At 43.6% G+C, this 17,500-nt stretch overlaps 1 protein-coding gene across 1 annotated transcript in view; it reads right to left on the bottom strand.

Annotated features, from left to right (window-relative positions):
• The window catches only part of LOC122139932 (vacuolar protein sorting-associated protein 13B-like), a 22,646-nt gene that overhangs the window by 52 nt on the left and 5,094 nt on the right, over positions 1–17,500 (bottom strand). The window contains exons 4-5 of the mRNA XM_042740302.1: positions 15,394–15,668; positions 1–35 (exon numbers count right to left, since the gene is read on the bottom strand). The exon at positions 1–35 is cut by the window's left edge and continues 52 nt beyond it. Of these exons, the coding sequence (XP_042596236.1) occupies positions 1–35; positions 15,394–15,668 (310 nt within the window). The remainder of the gene's footprint in view (positions 36–15,393; positions 15,669–17,500) is intronic.

Raw genomic sequence — 17,500 nt, 5'->3', positions numbered from 1 at the left:
TCATCCTCCCTCCTCTTCTTCATCACCATGGAAACCTGCAAGCATCACCCAGCATTAGCAACCTCAGTCACATAGACACAAACACACACAGAGTTGTACTTGCTGCCGCTAGTTCTCTGAGGTTGGAACAGCAGCCAGGAGGACAGAACCGGATCCACATTGACAGCAATGCCCTGAACACTCACCAACAGCACTGTACCTACAACACACACACACACACACACACACACAAACCATTACTTTAAATGAGAGCTCAAAGCAAGTGATATGCAGCCAAAAATAACATTTTTCTTCAATAAACGTCCATGAAACATCAGCCTCTCTGGTTCTTAAGCAATCATCTTTACCCACAGTTCAGCACTGAGGTCATGCGTCACGACCTCCCATGCTTTCAGGATTTACTGAGAATTCTCTGGCATAAATCAGAACGCCTCAATCATCCGATAAGCTCCCATTACTTCCAGATCGACTTTGGATGCATCTGGGATCTTGTATATCAGGCCCGCAGGCGCTGCCGTGTGCTCTGAGAGCCAATCAGCTTTCAGCATGACAAACGAGGAGCACAGCATGAGCAAGAGTGTGTGTGTGTGTGTTTGTGTGTGTATAAAAGGCTCATGTTTAACATCCTGTTTTGTGGCGCTGCCTTCAGCAGGCTGATCTGCTCTCTCTCCCTTTAAGAGCTCTATCAAGGGAACTTTATGGTTTTAAGAGGCTGTGTGTGAGATAACGCTCAGAAACACACACAAACAGAGCGTCCAGGCCACCTGCAACACCGAGCTCTCTTCCCAACATGGCTCAGGCCCAGCGCTCCGGATCTGCTATCATAAACACGTGCGGAACTTCAAAGCTCCGCAGCCATTGAAGACGCAGCCGTCCGGGGGACGAGCACTTTGATGTAGCAGAGGCTCAGGGAGCGAGGACACTCCTGTTAGAGCAATGCCTGCAACTCAGGAGTCATCTGCAGTGCCCCCGAGACTGTAAACATCAGCGGAGGAGACTCTGTGCTCTGCAGTCAATGCCACACACCTGCGATCGCCTCACACACACACACACACACACACACACACACACACACACATATAATCACACACACACACACACACACACACACACACATATAATCACACACAAAGACAGACACACACACACACACACACACACATATAATCACACACACACAGACACACACACACACACACACACACAATCACACACAAACACACACACACACACACACACACACACATATAATCACACACACAGACACACACACACATATAATCACACCACACACACACAGACAGACACACAGACACACATATAATTCACACACAAAGACAGACACACATAATCACACACATAATCTCTCACACACACACACACACACACGTACACACACACAAAGACACAGACACACACACACACTCTCAAACACACGCACACAATCACACACACACACGCACACACACACATACACACACACCCACACACACACATCATAGTCTCATACATACACACTCATACATACACACACACACACACACACACACACACACACACACACACTTTCTCACATACTGTAGACACAAACACAACAAGTGACATTCCAAAAATGATAATCATTTCAGTTCAGTTGTTCACCTGTTTGGCTTTCTTTCTCCTGTGAAACACACAAGTAAAACATGCGATATCAAACAGTGGAGCACACTGACTTTTACTGTATGGACCGAAGAAAATACGTCACGTTTTGGTACGGCATGAAATGATGACAGAATGATTGTTTTTGTTTAGCTGGGAGTGTCTGCTCTCTCCATGCATTAATCTTAAACCCTTGTTGAGGAACATTTGTGTTCTTCATCTCAATGTGAGTTGATTTATTTGTTTCTTTATCATTATTAGAGTTGTTATATTGGAAAATGTATTTAGCTTGTTGAACCTCATGTTGCACTTTATGTTTTGTTTTGTCCAGAGGGTTTTTGTATCCACTTAATTTTGAGGGCATCTCAACTGGTCAAAGTTTCTGATTTGTTATTCACTTTAGTTTTGGGATTGCATCTGAACTCCTTTACAGACTACCATTTTGGATGATCTTGGTTTTTATTCTTCTTTACATTTACATTTAATCATTTAGCAGACGCTTTTATCCAAAGCGACTTACAAATGAGAACAATAGAAGCAATCAGATCAACGAGAGAACAACGGTATACAAGTGCCATGACAAGTCTCAGTTAGTCTAGCACAGAACACGTAGCCAGTTTTTTTTTAAATTATTTTTTAAAGAATATGATAGATGAGAAAAGAAAAGGTAAGTACTAGTATTAGTTGGTTAAGTGCAGGTAAAAAAGATGAGTCTTTAGATGTTTTTTGAAAATGAGTAAAGACTCAGCTGTTTGAATTGAGATCGGGAGGTCATTCCACCAGCCGAGCACAGTCCAGGAAAAGATCTGTGAGAGTGATTTTGAACCTCTTTGGGATGGAGCCACAAGGCGTTGTTCACTTGCAGAGCGCAAACTTCTGGAGGGCGCATAAGATTGAACTAGTGAGTTTAGGTATGTTGGCGCCGTGCCAGTGGTCGTCTTGTAGGCAAGCATCAGTACCTTGAATTTGATGCCAGCGGCTACTGGTAGCCAGTGTAACCTGATGAGGAGAGGAGTAACATGAGCTGTTTTTGGCTCATTGAAGACAACCCTCGCTGCTGCATTCTGGATCAGTTGCAGAGGTTTGATAGTACATGCAGGCAGGCCCCGCCAGGAGAGCATTACAATAGTCCAGTCTGGAGAGAACAAGAGCTTGGACAAGAAGTTGGGTGGCTTGCTCTGACAGGAAGGGTCTAATCTTCCTAATGTTGTATAAGGCAAATCTGCAGGACCGGGTCATCGTAGCAATATGGTCTGTGAAGTTTAACTGATGATCCATCACAACTCCTAGGTTTCTGGCTGTCCTGGAAGGAGTTATGGTTGACAAACCCACCTGTATAGAGAAGTTGTGATTTAAAGATGGGATAGCTGGAACCACCAGCAGTTCAGTCTTAGTAAGGTTGAGTTGAAGGTGATGGTCATTCATCCAACTAGAAATGTCACTCAGACAGGCTGAAATGCGAGCAACTACTGTCGGGTCATCTGGTTGGAATGAGAAGTAGAGTTGAGTGTCATCAGCGTAGCAGTGATAGGAAAAGCCATGCTTCTGAATGACAGATACTAAAGACGTCATGTAGATGGAGAAGAGAAGTGGTCCAAGTACTCAGCCTTGAGGAACCCCAGTAGCAAGTTGTTGTGACTTAGAAACTTCACCCCTCCAAGACACCCTGAAGGATCTATCAGAAAGGTAGTACTTAAACCACTGGAGTGCAGTTCCAGAGATGCCCATCTTTCTGAGGGTGGACAGGAGAATCTGGTGATTAACGGTGTCAAAATAAGCAGACAGGTCCAGCAAAATGAGTATAGAGGAATACAGAGGTTAGAATCTTCTAACATCAACAATGCTGCGATGAACCAAGGACATTTGCGGTAACTTTGGACTTCAACGTTGGTTGGACATTTAGAAGGTTTTGCCTCCAAGTATGAAAACATAGATAACACTGCTCCATGAAATATGATCTAGAGTTTTGTGAAGTTGAAGTTGTATGCTCTTCTAAAAGGGCAAATATATGTTATTCCATGGTGATTGATCTCCCTTCATTTTATTTATATTGGTAATTGTTACAGATTGGTCTATGATCAGTTTGAACTATATCTTTAAGTGAGACAAAACATTCATGACTTGCATCAAACTTCACATGTCTGCAGCTTCATTAAAAAACAAAACAAAACAAAACAAAACAAAACAAAACAAAAAAACACTTGTAACAAAACTCACAACAAAAAAATTTAGTTACAATTTCTACTTAAAATAAAACCATTTCACTCATTAAGTTTGTAGATCAAAAGGCTTTTAAGATCTTGAGAAAAACAAGTACAGTGTGACGGGACCTGAACACATTATTTCTGAAAGAACGAACACACACACACACACACACACACACACACACACACACACACACACACACACACACACACACTCAGCCTTTCATCTGCCTGATATTATGCCAACACACAGACCAGCCAATCACAGAGCTCTCACAGTCTAATGCTGCACTGTGATTGGTGGAGTAAGCTATCGTTTCAGAGCAGAGAGAGCACCTACACATGTGATTGAACCTCTGAAAACATGACCATCATCCTCACATTCATAACTGATGAAGGAGGAAGCAGAAACATGTCCCTATTCCACCATCAGAAGCCGTTCGACCGCAGGAACACACAACAGTGATCATCAGCCATCAGCCGAAAAGTGGATCAGATCAGATGACTGGAACTGTTAGAAATAAATAAAGAAATGGCGTTCTAATAAGTTCTAAAAGCTTGTGTAGAGGTGCAGTAATGGAGCGGGCGTTTAACGTGCTGCTGATCAGGTGCATGTTTATCTTTGACTTGTGAAATCTGAGTCCCTCCATTTCTCCGTTCACTTCCTCCGAGCGGTGAGTAGGATCCCTGTGCAAATAAACTCCAGCATCGAGCGCATGAGATTCCAGCAGATCTACATGCAGCAGGACACATCTAAGCCGCGCCTCTTATTCAGTCCAGCTGCTGTGAGCGGAAACATGTGCCGCTGCTTTAGATGACTCACTCCGTCTCAAACACCAGCGACGCTCTGCTGCACTGCTGAGATATAACGTAAACCTCAACATCGGTTCTGAATGAGACTGACAGTGAACCAGACCCTGACTGAGAGAGAAAAACATGTCACAACATGACACACAGGAGAACTGAGGATTCAAACCCTGCACCACAGACAGGTCTACAGAGAGACAGACAGGTTCATGAGTGTTGAGTGAGTCTGTCAGAGTTACTCCACAGATGCATTAAATCGGTTTCAACTAATTTACGGGGTTTAAAATTAAGACGAGGTGTTTCTGTCAGAGTGTGAAATACAGCTGCAATTACAAACGTAAAGCAGGAGAGATTATTTACGCATTCCTATAGAGACAATATAGATGAGAGATGCAGATACTGGAACACACGTCAGATTTACTGCTGGACACAAACACGCCGACAGAGAGAATGCAGTAAATCATGCCGCAGACTCCCTCTAAGGGGCGGGGCTTGAGCCACGCAGATTTTGAAATGTGTTCTGATTTAAAGACACTTCAATCAGACAAACAATATCAGACAGACATACACTGATCCATTACAACCAGCGGCAGGCCTACAGTGAGAGACAGACACATACTGAAACATATGGAGAGAGAGAGAGACGCACATTTAGAGTGAGACTGTGTTGGTTTATTTGAGTAGAGAACGACCCTCTGTGTGTTTGACGTTTCTGTTCGATGGGCTTTTGTAATTATTTATTTAGAGAGCGGGCAGCCGCGCCAGCGTTTACACTGAGCCCATTAGAGCTGGAGAACAGTGATCACAAACGAGAGCTGTGCTTCTGAGACACACGTATGAGAGCAGTGCATCAGACGTTGGTGTCCGGCGGGACGCGAGCCACCACAGGGGGGCAGTGATGTCACGAGGAAGGCACAGGGTCACAGAGGCTGCAGAGCAGTGCATGATGGGAGTACTCACAGCTGTAAGTGCAGCAGGAAATAACAGCGCAAACTAAGGCCAGAATGTGTCAAACAAACGACTTAAAAATGAGCAGGAGAGAGTGGCACTGCAGACCACCCACAACCACCGTTTACCAGCCAACTAGCTAACTAACTAACTGACCGCAGCAGCCAACACTCCGCCTGTCTCTCTCTCTGCAGCTCCAGCTGAATTCACCAGCCAGCGCAGGAGCTCATACTGCAAACACACACACACACACACTCTGTGGCGCTCCAGAGGGCTGCTGTTTTACAGGCCGCTTCAAACAGAACCTGTAATTACTCATAAGAACTCACAAACTGCTCAAACACACATTCATTACACAAGAACTCACAACACACACACAATTTGACTACAGCATTAAGAGTCGCATCATAGAAACAAGACTTTAATCTTTATAAAGTCAAAGTAACATACACACACACACACACCCTGAACTCATGACAGGACAGACTGAAGGACTCCAAACAACCCTGAGGAACTGAATGAGAACACACTCACACTCACACACACACACACACACACACACACACACACACACACACACACACACACACACACACACACACACACACACACACACACAGACAGTCAGACAGACACACACACACACACCCTCACTTCCATTATCTTCTGTTGTTTTAGTGCTGAGCTCTAGGGCTGTCAAAAAAAAAATTGAAATTCGAATATTCGTCGAATTTAAAATAAAAATCCACACTCAACTGCAAAAACATTCCATTCTAATTTTAGGTGTGTATCAGACAGCTTTATCAGTGGCGCACAAGATGCAATGATGATGTAAGTGTTGTTGCACAGATGTCCACACTGCATTGAGCCAGATCAACGCAAGCAAGGCTGCTGGCCCGGACAGCATTCCTGGACGTGTGCTTAGGGCATGTGCAGAGCAGCTTGCTGGGGTCTTCACAGACATTTTCAACCTGTCCCTTACCCAAGCAAATTTGCCAACATACTTTAAGTCCATATCCATTGTGCCAGTGCCGAAACACTCCTCCCCGATGTGCCTGAATGACTACCGCCTGTAGCACTCACACCTATCATTATGAAGTGCTTTGAGCGACAGGTCCTAGCACAACTCAAGGACTGCCTCCCACCCACACTGGACCCACACGAATTTGCTTACCGTAGCAACAGAAGAAGAGAGGATGCAGTATGCACAGTGCTGCACTCTGTACTCACACACTTGGACAATAACAACACATACAGTATGTATGGATGTTGTTTGTTGACTTCAGCTCAGCATTTAACACTGTCATTCCCTCCAAGCTGACCACAAAACTTAGAGACCTGGACATTAACACCTCCCTCTGCAACTGGATTATGGACTTTCTATCCAACAGACCTCAGCATGTTAGCTCAGGCCACACCTGCTCCACCACCATCACACTCAACACTGGCGTACCACAGGGCTGTGTGCTGAGCCCATTCCTTTACTCCCTCTACACCCACGACTGCAAGACTGTGCATGGATCCAACTCCATCATTAAGTTTGCAGATGACACCACGGTGATTTGCCTCATCAGAGACAACGATGAGATTGCCTACAGTGAGGAGGTTCAGCACCTGGCCTCATGGTGCGCTGACAACAACCTGCTGCTTAACACCAGCAAGACAAAGTAGCTCATTGCGGACTTCAGGAAGAAGAAAGGAAGCACGCACGACCCCATCTACATTAACGGGGCGGTTGTTGAATGTGTCTCCAGCTTCAAGTTTCTGGGAACCACCATCTCGGAGGACATGTCCTGGACCACAAACACCTCCAGCCTGGTCAAGAAGGCTCACCAGTGCCTCTTCTTCCTCAGGACACTGAAGAACAACCAGCTGTCTTCAGCCATCCTGGTGAACTTTTACCAGTGTGCGATCGAGAGCATCTTGACCAGTTGCATCACAGTCTGGTATGGGAACTGCTCAGGCATGGCAGAGGGTGGTGAAAACCGCCCAACGCATCAAAGGGACACCACTCCCTGCTATTGAGGACATCCAGAGAAAACATTGTCTACGTCGAGCTCGCAACATTCTTAAGGACTCCTCTCACCCTGACCATAGACTGTTTAACCTCCTGTCCTCCGGGAGGCGCTTCAGGAGCCTCCGGACAAGGACCAGCAGACTCAGGAACAGCTTTTTCCCTACAGCTGTCTCCTTACTAAATTCTGCCCTCTGTCACCCCCCCCCCCCAACCCCGAACACACACACTCCTCACTCCTCCTCAACACTACATCTGGCTTACAAACAAACAAAAAACAGTTCACTTGTTATTACTAGCACTACTGTCTGTTCTTCCAGAATACTGAATGATCCATTTGCACACTGGAATATTTTTCTATGCAGTTTTTACTGTCCATTGCACTAGTGTAAATAATGTTCATATGCTCATAGTTTCTGCTTATAGTGTACATACACTTATTACATAATCCATCTGTATAGTATGTTCATAGGACACTCATCTATATATCATGCTGATAGTATTTAAAAATCTGTAAATTATGTCCATAGTACTGCCTTATCTGTATATTTATTGTACATTTGTAACATATTGTAGACATTGTATATCCTGTACTTACTGCTTATTGCACTTCTGGTTAGATGCTAACTGCATTTCGTTCCCTTGTACCTTACATGTGCAATGACAATAAAGTTGAAACAAATCTAATCTAATCTAAAAATAACCAAAACAATCCGAGGTTTTTATTTAGTACAGTGGCTTGATTAACAAATAACCAGACGCCACCTGATCTAAATATTCCCTCACAGTTTAATAATAATGACTTTATGAATTTCTTCACTGATAAAATAGATAGCATCAGAAATACAACAACAAATGTAGATTCTACAGCGTCTAATACTTCAGCTTCATTCATCACACCCAAAGATAAACTGCAGTGCTTTACAACTATAGGACAGGAAGAGCTAAATAAACTTATCACTGCATCTAAACCAACAACATGCCTATTAGATCCTGTACCCGCTAAATTACTGAAAGATTTGTTACCTTTAGCAGAAGAACCGCTTCTCAATATTATTAACTCATCGTTATCTTTAGGTTATGTCCCAAAACCATTCAAACTGGTGGTTATTAAGCCTCTTAAACCACAACTAGATCCTAGTGAACTGGCAAATTACAGACCCATTTCAAATCTTCCCATTTCAAAAGATGTGTCTGCTCAATTGTGCTCCTTCCTGCAAAAAAAGGATTTCTATGAAGAATTTCAGTCAGGTTTCAGGCCCCACCATAGCACAGAAACTGCACCTGTTAAAATTAAAAATGACTTGCTTCTTGCGTCAGACCAAGGCTGCATCTCATTGCTAGTTTTACTTGATCTTAGTGCTGTGTTCAACACCATAGATCATGACATACTCATAGATCGATTACAAAACTATACAGGTATTCAAGGGCAGGCTGTAAGATGGTTTAGATCCTACCTGTCCGATCGCTACCACTTTGTTTATTTAAATGGGGAGTCATCTCAATTATCACCAGTAAAATATGGAGTGAAACAAGGATCTGTCCTAGGTCCTCTGCTATTTTCAATATACATGTTACCCCTTGATAATATAATTAGAAAATACGGGATTAGTTTCCAATGTTAACAGAGTGTGTTAAAAATGTAAAAGATTCCATCACAGTGTTCCTACTGGCTGACTTCAATAATTACAGCAGAACTGTGCCCTAACGACAGGCCTGTAATTAGCTTAATTAATTACAGATTAACCGCTAATGCCTTCTTTCTGTCAGGGACTTGCCCTACTCCAGACGCATCGCTGGGAACGGCTTACCTTCACTGATCAGGAGCGCGTCTGAGGGATCATGGGAAAGGGCTGTTTCTCAGCCCTCCCACACGGCCTCAAGTTTTGATATCTTCACTCGACCACGGAGACTCCAATTCGTTCCGCCAGCAGCACAGAAAACTACCTGCTGATGTCCGTGACCCAAGAGCCGCGACATGTGCTGCCAAACGTCACATGAAAACTTTTCTGAAGACAGTCGCCCCGCGACGGATTCAACACTATCAGCTCACTGGAGAAGAAGAACCCATGAAAACTTTTCTGAAGACAGTCTGAGAGCTGTTTGCCAGTGTGAGATCAGATGAACACTAAACATGTGCTGCCAAACGTCACATGAAAACTTTTCTGAAGACAGTCTGAGAGCTGTTTGCCAGTGTGAGATCAGATGAACACTAACAAACAAACATCCCAAGAGTTGAGCTCCATCGTGACTGAATCCAGAGGCGATTAAATTAAAACCTATGTCGATTAACTTAAAGCATTCTTTTTTTATCAACACTTGAATATAGGTAGGTTCAATAAAAATGTATAGTTTTGAGCAAAAAGGTGAGAGAATCACATTTTTATCAAAAACTACATCTTGATAATATTCAGTATGATTATCAAAACATAAATCCAGTAAATTGCTTCCATCAACACCTCCAAAGCTTGCATAGCCATATACCACTTCCTGGATCAACATTTTATTCCGTAACATTCCAAAAAAGTTGGGACACTGTACAAATTGTGAGTAAAAAAGGAATGGGATAATTTACAAATCTCATAAACTAATATTTTATTCACAATAGAATATAGATAACATATCAAATGTTGAAAGTGAGACATTTTGAAATGTCATGCCAAATATTGGCTCATTTTGGATTTCATGTGAGCTACACATTCCAAAAAACTTGGGACAGGTAGCAATAAGAGGCCGGAAAAGTTAAATGTACATATAAGGAACAGCTGGAGGACCAATTTGCAACATATTAGGTCAATTGGCAATTGGGTATAAAAAGAGCCTCTCAGATTGGCAGTGTCTCTCAGAAGTCAAGATGGGCAGAGGATCACCAATTCCCCCAATGCTGCAGTGAAAAATAGTGGAGCAATATCAGAAAGGAGTTTCTCAGAGAAATATTGCAAAGAGTTTGATCTACAGTGAATAATATCATCTAAAGATTCAGAGAATCTGGAACAATCTCTGTGGGTAAGGGTCAAGGGCGGAAAACCATACTGGATGCCCGTGATCTTCGGGCCCTTAGACGGCACTACATCACATACAGGAATGCTACTGTAATGGAAATCACAACATGGGCTAAGGAATACTTCCAGAAAACATTGTCGGTGAACACAATCCACCGTGCCATTCGCTGTTGACGGCTAAAACTCTATAGGTCAAAAAAGAAGCCATATCTAAACATGATCCATATCATACACCCGGTGCAATGCGACGCAAGGCAAAGTGCAAGTATGTTTGCTAGTTTCAGTCCGGTGCCGTTCGCATTTTCCCGTCCAGCGCCACGTTTAATTAGCAAATGCATTTGCGCCCATTTGTGCACCCATGGGCGTGCTGGTCTAAAAAAGAGCTGTGTTCAGGCGCATTGCTGGCGCATTGCTATTTTAAGGAGCTGAAAAATAGACTGCGCCATAGATCAACTCAAACCTCGTCTAAAGTCAGGCGCAATGTTTTTTCTTTGTTATTTAAATAGTGTGTTAGCATAGGCGGGTCCACAACGCGCGTACACGCAGCTTTTTAAACACAGGGACGCACAGCAGCACACAAACATGCCAAATATTAAAAATTAAAGGTTTACACTTTGCGTTAAAATATCGTTAAAATAGGGCCCCTTGTGTGTAATGGCTAATTCAATCTATATTCATAATTATGAATTAAAGTTATTCAGTTTTGAATGTTTGAGAGCCTCTGCACCTCTGTGGGAAATGAATCCTCTATCCTCTGATATAAATTACACCCAGTAGCTGAGAGGAATGATCAGAGATTTCCAGCTGTGAGCCAGCCAGTGCTGAGAGACAGAGAGCAAACCTTCACACCCAAACACATGAAAGCAGATGATGAGGAATTATTCAGTTCAATCAAGTTAACTTGTTACCATAATCATTAACAACTATGTGTTTTTACCAGGTGTTTTCATCTTCTACTTTAAATCCTGTTTCAACTGTTCTACACTATTTTCTATGTGGTTTTAATTCCCTTGCAAGACAAAATTTATTTTGTCATGCCAGTTGTGCTGTCAGAACATCTGAGACATTCACACTCCACTAATTCAGCTAATGAGCTGTCGTTTGGACTCCATGGCCCGCTCCGCATCTCACAAACCTTTCCTGAAGCACCTGATTCTTCAACCTAGATGTCGGATCAGACTCTGTGTTTTTTCCAAAGGCCTCTGCTAATAGACGAGCAAACCTCACACACGATGGAACACAGAGAGCATGAATTCTTGCTGCATTTGCACATCCAAAAAACCAAATGATGCAGTGGCTCTTCTGTTTTACGAGAGTCATGCGAGTTTGTAACAATCTGTTGAAGAAAGAAATGCCACCCAAAAGCAGCAGCGGCACAGGTCTGAGTGTGACGTGTGTCTGCAGGCCGAAGACGAGATGTCAAGCAACATCAGTTCTGCCTCAATGAACAGATTAAAGCAGGCAAAGTGAATGAGAGAGCCAAAAAACACAACAGTAAGAAGGATGAAGGTCTGAAGACGTTCAATATGATGGTGGTCCTCCATGAGGGGAGAAAAGACCACTGGACTACATCACTACATCACAGGCAACCTTTACGAGTCTCACTATATATTTGAATCAAGTCACATAACTCAGTGTCTTTCATGTGATTTTAATAAAACACACAACTAATCAAATTCATAGCAGTAAAGCTGGAGAGCGGTAGGTTTGAGGAGAGCAGAACATGAGAGTGTTAGTTTGACGGATGGAGCAGAGGCTGTGAGAACTGTTAATAGAGATCAGAGCTAACAGACTCACAGCGACACGGAGCCCCATGCAGCCATCCAGCCGGAGATCCGGTTTCAGGCCGTGTGTTTGTGGGGCGATCAAAGACACGTCAGACCTGATCCACCTGCCGTCATTATACTACCGCCTCAAACAGAGCGAGGCGGCCCAGCTGCAGCTCTGGCGCTCTCATGAAGCTGATGCAGCTTCGCTAACAGGAGAAACACGCCGCACTCAATGCATTCATAATCTCAGTCGATCTGCTGAAACGAACATTAAAAACATCTTTGTTCTGCTGTTCCTGCAACTCCAAATGCAGCTATATACCGAACATCTTCTGCATTCGCTGCCATCGACCCCTGCGTTTGATTAAATGTAGCATTTTGAAATCCCAGAGTTCTGAGAAAGACATAAATCAAACTCTCACAGCTGCATGAGCGCCTGAGGAGAACACATGCGCCCCCGCTCCACTGCGCTCCGTCTCGCTCTTTTTCTATCATAATAAAGCTTGACTCGCCTCGCGGTTCCCCGGGGACGAAAACAGAGAGTCAGAGACAGAGGGAGACACCTGCAGCCCTCAGCTCGCACTGCACACCCATAAAATACCCAGCACCCCCACTGCACTAATCCACACGCCACCAAACTCCTGCTGCCAGATGTGTAACAAGAGCACAGCACACTACCCCAAGCACACTGCCTGCAGTATGCATCTTCAGTATGCATGGCATGGAATACTCACAGCAAGTGACATACTGTATCCCACAATGCAATGCATTTGCCCTGTGACAAAAGCTAAAGGCTCAAGTGAATTAGACCTCAGAAAGCCACTGACAGGAGCAGAGCGCTTCTGATTGGCCGCTGCTCTGTCTAGTTCTAGAGTCACAGATAGAGGTGTGATTTCTCACCTAATAAAAACAAACCACTAAATACAAGTGCATGCATTATCAAGATGATAACTGGAGGATTTATACACGCATCACAATGCGATCATGTGATGCGAACAGCATTTTAATACTGATTCAAATGGTTATTGTTGTATTGTTTATGCTGCCACGTACTGAACAGCATGCATTGCACAAACTAGATTGCTGCATTTGTTCATCATTAATAATGTCAGAGCAGAAAACGAGGGAGAGAGGTCCGCCGTGAAGTGAAGGGTTAACGCTCAGCTTAAAATCACTATATGTCCATAAAAGAGCCATTTCAAATCCGCGAAGGCTGGATCCTTTTGTGATAAATCCAACGCCTTTAATTGCCTTTAATTTATTAGTGTGTTCCAACCTCAGGCCCATTAAACAGAAACATATTGGTCTGCGACGACGGGAGTTTAACAAGTACAGAACTCCCATTTTCTAAGTAAATTGGAATTTCTTTTTAATTCACTGGTAAACAATCGAATGGAAAGCAGATGTAGCACAGCGAAGCCGAGGCCCATCCTAACGCCGGCTGTGAGAGCCAGAGATGCAGATGGGCCTGGGAATTATTTAAATGTCATTTCAAGGTAATTAAACGTTACAGTTTGAAGAACGCTTTGAGGTTCAAGTGCTCAGGAAAGGAGTAAAGGGAGATAAAGACGTAAGAAAAGAGCGAGAGCAGGAACGCTTCCAAGTACATCTGGGTCTCCGGGACCGCGGTTCTCGAGATTGTGAAATAGATTATTAAGGAATTCATAAAATACATGTCTAACGCTTAGAAATATTACTGGGCAGATTAAAGGCGAACGCTGCTATATAACGTTATAAAAGCATCTCTTGAAGCATTGGAGCGAATCTCGCTTGTTCTCTAAGCACAGCAAGTCTGGACATCAGCTTCAATCCTACAAACATGTTTGAGACCAATCACAACCAAGCATTCAACTGAGGAACTGATGAAGACACTCACTATCCAGGTTTTCTCCTGAGACGTCACATACAAACGCTAACACACAATGATTTATGATGTCAAACTCAAGCTAAAAACCCTTTTGCAGACAAACTATGAGCACACAAAACACGACTGACGGGCCGAGAGTTTCTCTAACAGACCATTAAAGTGTGACTCTTCACTGAGTCCAGTCCTGTTCACTGCATAACTTTCTTTCTTTGATATTTTAAAAAATAATGTGAACCAGACAACCCTGGACCCCAATGACTTTCACTATTTGATCAAAAACACTGTCGATGCCATGAGGGCGAGTGAATGAGGACAGAATGATCCTGTTTAAGAAAACTGTTTAGCGATGAGAGATTCTTGAATGTGGTGTGTGTATAACTGTAAATGAGAGAGAACGCAAGGGTTTTACTGCGTGAGACGAGTTTCACACTGAACACAAACACTGCGGTGGGATTGATCAGAGCGATTCTGGGAAGAATCTCTTCCACCTTTTTAATGATTCTTCTGTTTTCTGTTCAAATCAGACTTTTAATATCTCAAATATGTCTCAATTTTATGAGTGCCTGCTCTGGATAAATCACTGGAGCCGAGCGCAGCACACGTGACGCTTCACCCATCAGACACTCATATTAAACACACACACAAAGACTGATGCATTCTGGGATCATCTGTGGAGGACACTAGCTCAGGATCTCAACACAGATGAACTTCAGAATAAAATCAACAACTGCTGCACTAATTTGTAGAGATGATCAGCTCAGGTGAGGCTGTCTAAATTTAGTGATAAAACTGACAGAATTTGAAATCTGAGACTTTGTTTCATTTCACAGCACTTATTGTGATTATTGGATAGCAAGAGCTACAAATAATGTTTAGTGAAGTTTTGTTCACACTTCACCTGAAAACAGCACAGACTAAAAGAGCGATCTTAGCGTTTATGAATCGAACATCGATGCTCTGAACTCCACAGCTCAGGATGGTCTCTGTGAATGGATATGTATGACTGTCTTCATTAAGCCTCGGAGGACACAGCAGAATAATGCTGATTTACTGCCAGAGCAGCATGAGCTCCTCCAGATGAGTCTGGATCCTCTCAGGATTCTCTACCTAAACATCCGATTGAGGTTTTCCTCCAGCTGCTTACTGGCGGTTTAAAGACATGCATGGGTTTAAAGCTCTTCGAGACACTGACACGCATGTTGCCTATGTTTGAGCGGAGCTGAGTGATCTGAGACGTCTCACCCGGGCTGTGCACATGCTCCTGCTGAGGGAGTTGCAGTGAGATCTGCAGGAGATCAGGAGACAGGAGAGACGCCGGCTTACGGCTCCCGCTCAACCAGCGGCTCGTGTGAAGATCTGTGGTGTCAGACGGACCCTGAACCAGAGGAACCAGCTGATCCTTCTGCCCCTCACACACACCTGCACACACACAGTCAAACATATTAATAACCTTTGAAACACAACAAATGTACAACAAACATTCTGCTCTGTTCAACACGCTGCAGGGTTCAAGGTCACATGATTCTACAGACTGAATTCAACTTAAAACAGACACTTGAATTTCTCAGATACACTGAATATCAAGATAGCAAGATCTTCTATGTTAACCACAGAGTTTAACCACAATTAAAAATATATAACTATAATTACATTTAGTCATTAAGCAGATGTCTTTATCCAAAGCGACTTACAAATAATGACAATAAAAGCAATCAAAACCAACAAAAGAGCAATAATATACAAGTGCTATGACAAGTCTCGGTTAGCCTAACACAACCTACATGTCACAAGGTTTAGTGATTTTTTTTTTTATATATATAACAAAAAGAAAACAAGTAGATAAAATAGAAAATGAATAGAGAATGCCAGTGTTAGAGGTTCAAGTCAACAAATAGATTAAAATAGAATTAGAATAGACAGTGCTACAGAGAGGGTCAAACAAAGATGGAAGAGATGTTTTTAGCCATTTCTTGAAGATGGTTTATTATTAGATGGCTAATATACTTTACTATGAAGATATTTTATTTTACACTGTTTTATTTTTTATTTTTACATTACACTAGTCTCTCTAATGCTGTACAGTATCATCAGAGATGTTTCAGTATTAAATCACTGAGACTCAAAGAAAATAAATCCTGGGAATGTGCCATAAGAACAAAAAATACACAAAACACAGGTTCACTTGTGCTGTGTGTGAAAACAGGATTGTGCTGTTATGAACAAAGGCTTTGAGTGTGTGTGTGTGTCTATGTGAGTATGAGTGTGTGTGTCTGTGTGAGTATGTGAGCGTGTGCGTGTGTGTGTAATACAGAGGGGCAGATGTGTGCAGCTGCTCTCACTCGGAGTTCTAGCACACACTTTCACGGCACCCAGAGTCCAAGAAACACACAGCAGCGCCGGCCGCACACACACCTTCAGCTCTATATGCTGAACACACACCTCCAGCTTGGGAGCCCTACACACCAGCTTCACACCTGCTCAAACACAGACCTGTGAGTCACATCAGCATCATGTGTTTGTTCAATCAGTAATCTGGGGCATCACAGATGCATGATGGGAGTTCAGTCACAAAACACATTTACATGACAACATAACAAAAATTCTAGTGCTATGTGTGTTGCCCTTTGGGTGTTTGATAGGGTGTGTGACCCCAGTGACCTCCAGCTGTTTGCTTGTGCACCTGTGCACCTGTGCACTCCCACACACACACACACACACCAACAGGCATACAGAGGCTTCTGCATTCTGTAATGTGTCATTTTAGCATGTGGCACATATTCTGTTCCTGATAGTGAGAACAGTGTGGGAGGAGAGGAGAGGAGAGAGAGGGGAGGAGAGGAGAGGAGGAGAGGAGAGAGGGGAGGGGGAGGGGAGGAGTGGAGAAGGAGAGAGGAGGAGAGGAGAGAGAGGGGAGGAGAGGAGGAGAGAGGCGGAGAGGAGTGGAGAGGAGAGGAGAGGAGAGGAGAGGAGGAGAGGAGAGGAGAGAGGAGGAGAGAGGAGGAGAAGAGAGGAGAAGAGGAGGAGGAGAGGGGAGAGAGGCGGAGTGTTAGGTGAGAGGAGAGGAGAGAGAGGGGAGGAGAGGAGAGGAGATGAGAGAGAGGGGAGGAGAGGACAGAGGAGGAGTGTTAGGTGAATGGAGAGCAGCTGTAGCACACAGTTAGTGTTTGACTGCAGCTAATGTGATGCACGCACACACACACACACACACACACGCACACACACACACACACACAAACATGGCTGTTTCTCCA

This window comes from Cyprinus carpio, chromosome B16, assembly GCF_018340385.1.
Source record: "Cyprinus carpio isolate SPL01 chromosome B16, ASM1834038v1, whole genome shotgun sequence".
Taxonomy (NCBI): Eukaryota; Metazoa; Chordata; class Actinopteri; order Cypriniformes; family Cyprinidae; genus Cyprinus; species Cyprinus carpio.
This window is presented reverse-complemented; position numbering and strand designations above follow the sequence as displayed.